Consider the following 6861-nt stretch of genomic DNA (forward strand, 5'->3'; position numbering starts at 1 on the left):
TATTGTGGAGAATTTTCAGAAAGTTGATGCATTACGCCAGTGCCTCATGGGCTAAAACCTTCGCAAAGGCGAATAATTTAAAATGCTAAGGAAGAATCGACCTGATTCTCTGTAAAATGCAAGATAAGCTCTCAATTTCAAGATTTAGTAGGTCAGACTGCCCCTTAAATTGGGTGGTTTTATTTTCATAAAAAATGATCAACCTCACTAGGAGGAACCCTCGCTGTTTTTCCTGATAAAAGCCTGTCTACACTAAGTGATTGAAGTAATAGTCCACACACATTTGACACAAACGACACAGTGCTTACAGTAATATCCTTAATGTTCTTTTTTTTTTTTTTTTTTTTAAACAAATAACACACATCTTGACAAATATTGCCAATAAAGCACTGAACGCCTTGGCCAATTTGCCTGAAATTGAAAATACAGGCCTAGAGAATAAATAAAGTTGCGCTTATAGGCTATTCAAAAAGTGCCATTTTTTTTACACAGTATACAGTATGGACGTACAGTATATATGCCTATGTATTGTCCATAATTATTGAATCAGAATTCAATGCTGGATATTTTGTTCCAGCTCATTTGTTAACGAAATAAGAATTAGAAATAATACAAAAAATAAAAATAAACGGAGAAAATGAAGGTGTGCATATTTTACAAAATGATTAAACATGTGAGAAGTGAGAGGTCATCCGCTCTGCAGGACTTAGTACCAAACAGCAACAGTTTTTTTTTTCTTTTGCCACATTGAAAGTATAAAAAGTTTGTTTCATTATATATTATTATTATTATTTATTATTGTGTGGCTTTAGTCGTCTGGTCTCCAAAAACTCATGAAAGTAGTCCGTTCTACATGGAGGCAGGGAGCTCTCTCCTTGGTTTCAAAAAAAAAAAAAAAAAAAAGTCTCTCAGTGGTGTTTTTTTTTTTTTATTATCAATCTCAGTTCCCTTGCTGCTGCCTGGATGTCTCCAGTCCGGGTTGACTCACACACACACGCCGTCCATGCGGTCTGCAGCTCGTCCCTGCAGGGATCACATCACGCACGGCTTGATGTCCTGGTAGGAGACCTGCTGGTGGTGGTAGTAGGAGCTGTTTCCCGGTGAGTGCATGGCGGAGGAGGTCATTGCGTTAAAGGAGAACACGAACTCCTTTCTGTCGCACATGCTGGGAGACTGGGAATGGTACCGAGGAATACCTGAGTGGAGAGGATGAGGAATATTACTATAATAACAGAATTGTTAAAGATGGCATTCATTTCTAAACATTTTTAAAACTGAAATGCATATCAATATTATTAATATTATTTAATTTCAGGCTTTATGTCTAAAGCCTACAATTTAATACAAAGACATCATTTCAAATAAAAAAAAATGCTTTCAAAAATAAATTCTGTACATTATACAAAAAATAATGATACTTAGAAATATGTTTTCTTTTTTAATATTATGTTTTTTAGGTTTTTTGTTTTTTGCCTACAGTAGGCTTAAACAGAGGCGGGCTCAGGGCTAATTGACATCGGCCTTCTTGCACGCCAGTCCCGCAGGGAGCTTGGCTGGACCTTACTGCGCCTGTTTCTTTATAGCGCAGCAATTTGCACGCATCTCTACCTCCCCCATGCCCTTTTTTTCCTCTTGATCACTCAAATGAAAGTAAATATCTGGGTGTCATTTAAGCTGTATTTAATCAGGAACTCGTGTGTAGGTGTATGTTAATTTCAGAAGGATGAAATGGGTGGTCATTTATCCTGATGGCCTTAATTTAACCTCCTCTATAATAACTGAACGCACCGTGCATATTTGGCACCGAAGTAACGTTTTGGTATATTTTATTTTAATCTGACTGCATTTTTCAGTGTGATCTCTACCATCATCGCAGAATATGGTGCAGTTTTCTATCATCGGAAATATGACTTTAAATGCAGCCTACCTTGTAAATCTGTGGTGCTGTGTCCGTTCTGGTGCAGGTAGGATTGGTCCAGTGAGTGTGTGGGCAAGCTCGGCTGCAGACTGTTTGCCCCTGGGTTGCACGGAGACAGAGGCTGCTGCTTGATATAAGAAGCCCCGTTATTGAGCGAAGCCGGAGGGGCAGAGGCCCACGCCGAAGCCGAGCTCGAGTAGACGGGGTGAGGCTCCATAACCCCCCCGCTGGTGAGCAGAGGGGACGCGGAGTTGTCGTGGTGCGGGTATTCGCTCCCGGTGGACGCGGTGCAACTTCCCATATAGGAATGTCCACTGTTGCTCGACAAGTGCGACATGGAGTGGCCGGAGAGACCCATCCCATCCATGTTACCCGCCAAGTGTCCATTCATCATCCCGATCCCGCTGTCCAGAGACAGGCTGTTGGGCGGACAGGACAGGCCTCCGCCGCTCCCCTGGTAGTTGTATGCCTCGGGGATGTGGTTGAATCCCAGGCCGTTCATCATGCCGTACATGGGCTTCAGCGCCTGGCATTTGCGCCTGAAACCCCTGGGTCTTCTTCTGAAGGAGCCCTCCTCGAACATGAATTCGCTGGCCGGGTCGATAGTCCAATAGTGGCCCTTCCCAGGCCGACCGAGGCCCTTAGGAAGCTTAATGAAGCACTCGTTTAGAGATAAGTTATGACGCACGGAGTTCTTCCATCCCTGGTAGGAGCCTCTGAAGAACGGGAAGCGGCTCTGGAGGAACTGGTAAATTTCACTGAGCGTGAGCCGCTTGGTTGGAGAGCTCTGAATGGCCATGACTATCAGAGCTATGTATGAGTATGGGGGCTTCTCCGGTCTCCGGATCCCTGCGTTCGTCTTCTTAGTTTTGGTGGTGGATGAGCCGGTTTCCATCACCACCGTCTGTCCGTGAGGTTTCTCCTGCGCGGACATCGGGCTGCTCTGGGCAGGAGGCTGCGCTGGGGGCTGCTGAACCTCTGCCGTCATTAGTTTGTCTGGATTCAGTCGATATTATAAAGAAAGGAGAAAAAAAATCCACCTATGATTACAAAAACAACTGAGAGCACTTCCCTGGCATAAAGAGAAGAGAGGAAAAAAGGAGGCGGAAAACCAGAAGGAGGCGATTTTCTGTTAGAATCTGCCTTGTTGGTTTTGCTTGTGTCCCGTTTGGTGTCTGAGGCCGAAGCGCTTTGAAAAAGGCGACGTCCTAAAAGGAGGCACTGAGCAGAACAGGAGCAGCTTTCCACTTCAGTTGCTGTGTTGTCGTGCGTCCGCGGAGCTCACTTTTTACTTATCTGTTGCCATCGGCGAATTGGAGGCTGTAGGGCTTGTCATCCTAATGTCGGGGGCCCGCCCAGTCCCCTCCTACTCCAGTGGTGGGCTGCAAGCATGCACATCTGGGTGCATTCACTCGCTTTTTCTCTGAGATGCTTTAATATCTCACACATGAATTTTTGTCCATCTAGAAAAAGAAAAAAGTAATTTATCACACTTATAATAAACTAAAAACAACAAAAAACATACTTTTGTCTTCAGCTGCAGATTTATATTTTGCCTTTTCCCCCCTCAGTCGATGTTTTTTGTTTTGTTTTTTATTTTTATAAAAAAAAAACAAGCTTTTTATTTCTAAAAATGTGTCTTACTTTTCATTTTTAAGCTGTTTTTTAGTGCGCCTCCTTGATGCGGCTGCAAGAAGGACATGTCTCATATTTATAATTTAAAAAATAGCCTATAACAATAATATATATATAAAAAAAAAAAAAACATCTACTGGACAACATGCTCACATTGAAAACCAGCCTCCCGATTTTTGTAAAAGATAACCAGGAACTAGAGCAGGATGTTTATACAGCTAAATGTAAACATTTTCCCTGGCATTCTTTAAATAAAAAAATCAAGCCAAAGCCTTTTTAGATCATGTAAAACTCACAACCGGTGGAAAAGGGCCACTAAATGCGCATCGTCCCCCGACAGGCTACACGTTGGACTTTTCCCCCCTCTCTTCTTTTACAAATGTATATTGTTTGTGCAATGCAGTCATAATATTTACGCAGGGACGCGGGAGGAGTGAGGTGGAGACACAGCCGAGTTGGGAGAGCACAGACTCGGACGGAGGACTTGAGATCGACTCCAACAGGGAGAGAACCACGGAATGATCCAGGATCCAAGGTAAGGACCTAACAGCCTCATGAATATCACTTTATAGAGGTGTCACTGCAGGGGGAGCTTGGTTCTGCTTATGGGACAATAAAAAACAATTCAACACAGTGAATTTAAAATACATGAAGCTCTATGAACTTTGACTGGATTTGAATTCAATCAATTTCGTTTTTTTTTTTAGGGTTATTTAATAATATTTTATAAAGAACTCTGGCATTGATGCGTTTTTCCTGCTGGGAGCGAGATCAGTCCATATAGCCTATAACTGTTGACATTGAGTTGCTTATTGTTCCCAGGGGATCTCGGTTGGCTTGCAGCCTTCAGTTTCTTCAAAATCCGCGAGTTCAGTCAAACCTTTCCATTAAAATATTTTCGATTTCTCATTTTTGATAAAAATACACATTTAGTATAAAGTGCGAATAAAAAAAAGCACAACACAGGAGAACCTTTGCTTTGCTCCTCTCCTTGTGCGTAAAGCGTCGTTCTCTGCACATCTACATTATGTTTAATTGATTTCTGACTTGATCAGGATGTGTATGACTGGCATGTTTTCGCCCTAACAAAGTAACAAACATTTTCTGTTGTACAAAAATTTCAAGTCACAGATAAATGCATCACTAATGTCACTGATTCTGCTCTCTACTCGGCCGCTCACTTGCACAGAAAGCCGCATATTTATAAGTGAAGCAGACCACCCAGCGCGCACCAGAGCCAGTCAGGCGCGCGCCCGTGCTCCCCTCTGCCCACTGCATTTAATTACCGCTGATGACTTCATTCCATTAAGGCTTTTCCCCTCTCTCACGCTCAGTCGCCTCATGTCATATTACTCCAAAAGGAGAATGCACATTTGTTTTTCGCTCATGCATCCAAGGCCAGTTTCCAGAGGCGGCCCAAGATTTTTTTTTTTATAAAACCCTAATTTAGGATTTAAGTTGAGGCTCTTGTATTGTGCTTGTTCATATCTGCAGCTTACACCCTACAGCTTTTTTTTTTTTTTTTTTTTGACTAAATCATGAATGAATTAAGTTGACTCAAACCATTTTTTATTGATACACAAATAAGCAACATTGCAAATCTTTTCTGTAAAAAGTTACACTTAGGATTAAGTACTAATTTTAACAAGTTTACGTTCAGGTTCATTCATTTTCATAATATTCCATGCATATTACAACCATTTACTTTTACATTGTTTTTTAATTAAAATAGTGACATCAAGCAATACTTTGGTGTGGTGTTTAAATGCTTGATGCTTTTTGAAGCTGCAAATCTTGCAGCTTCCAAAGAAGCAAAGGTAAACACAGATGAAGAGCTATTTATTTGAGAGGAGATACATTATATTGTTTTTTTTTTATAGAGAGAGCAATAAAAATTATTTATCTATGCCAATTACATATGTTTGGAGTGTTAAGCATAATGTATGTTAAAGGAATCAACATTTTAAAGATAGCTGTATTTACCACATTTCCGCACAAAAAACAACATCAATATCACAGAATCCAATCACACATCTATCTGATCAGAAGTCTCATTAGAAAAGGCTGTCAGAGTGCAATGTTAGTTCTAATATATGTTCACTCTATTATATCCCAACATATAAATGGAAAATCCATAGTGCAAACATATCTTTAGGCAAAATATTGTGCTAGAAATTATTCACATTCTAAAATATCATTAAAAGGGCTCAAGCTTTAAGTTTAAGTTTCAGCCAATCCAGCTGATTTGTAAAAAACTAGCTCTGTACTAAAAAGTTTCATTTGAAAAACAAAACAAAACAAAAAACAACCAGCTTGATAAATGCATTTTTTTTCTTTGCAATAAAACAGAAATTAAAATAGCTCAATTAATTTATAGATGTTTCCTCTGGACTCCAGCTGCAGAGCCTGCTTGTACATCAGGCTGGCTCTGTGAGATTCACTGACATGAAAGTGTGAATCAGTGTTGATAGGAATTTGTTGCTCTCAGATACCCTCCCTTTACCTTGCTCTAGTGATATGGTCAGTTATGAAGATTAGTTTTAGCCACTATGATCAATAAGGAAAACTCAGCCATGAGATAGTGGGTGAACAGAACAATGTCATCACTTCATGCAAAGGCTTGAGAGCCAAGGTCAGAGCTTCCTTGTTGCTCTGTCACAGACGATGTCCTGCTGTTTTCCATGACGTCCCAACATGAAATATTTGACAGCGCTGCACCCTCTGGAATGCACATTCACTTTATTTCAGGTACACCAGCGAGCGAGCATCTCAGGGCCCTAAATTATTAAACATAGTCTACACTTTACCTAAAAAAAAAAAAACACATTATATTAACTTATGATTTAGGACAATTTTCTATTATTGAAATGTAATCTTTTTCCATTCTTTATAGTTAGTACCTTTTTCCCTTTTTCCCACAAACAGTCCAGAACATTTATGCACATAAAAGATCTGCAGCAATATTGAGGGCTGCTGGGTGGTATGGAGGGGTTCAGGTGGACAATGACATCCAACTTTGTTGTCTCCTGCCCCACTGTACACTTCAAGCATCATACTGTATTTAAAAAAACAATTATTCTGAAAGAAGAAAGGAAAAAGATAAAAACTTTAAGAATTTTCTACATCTATATATTTTGAATGTATTGTATTTTTTAATCATGTTAACAAAATTTCGTATATATATTAAATTTTGTATAATTTCGTGTATAAATAAGAAATGTAGCTTTCATGATTAAAAAATACAATGAATCCCCTAATGTAGCAAAGTCGTAAAGTTTTTATCTTTTTCCTGTGTCTAGATATAGATA

General features: G+C 39.9%; 1 protein-coding gene across 1 annotated transcript; it reads right to left on the minus strand.

The window, feature by feature from the left end:
* Window positions 1–327: 327 nt before the first annotated feature.
* Window positions 328–3275, minus strand: foxf1 (forkhead box F1). The gene is made up of 2 exons (XM_015373635.1): window positions 1928–3275; window positions 328–1196 (listed from the first exon to the last, which is right to left on the minus strand). The coding sequence occupies exons 1-2, from the start codon at window positions 2904–2906 to the stop codon at window positions 1033–1035; spliced, it is 1143 nt and encodes a 380-aa protein (XP_015229121.1). The 5' UTR covers window positions 2907–3275; the 3' UTR covers window positions 328–1032.
* Between the last annotated feature and the right edge of the window lie 3586 nt (window positions 3276–6861).

This window comes from Cyprinodon variegatus, unplaced genomic scaffold (assembly GCF_000732505.1).
Source record: "Cyprinodon variegatus isolate N-32 unplaced genomic scaffold, C_variegatus-1.0 Scaffold5, whole genome shotgun sequence".
Classification (NCBI taxonomy): Eukaryota; Metazoa; Chordata; class Actinopteri; order Cyprinodontiformes; family Cyprinodontidae; genus Cyprinodon; species Cyprinodon variegatus.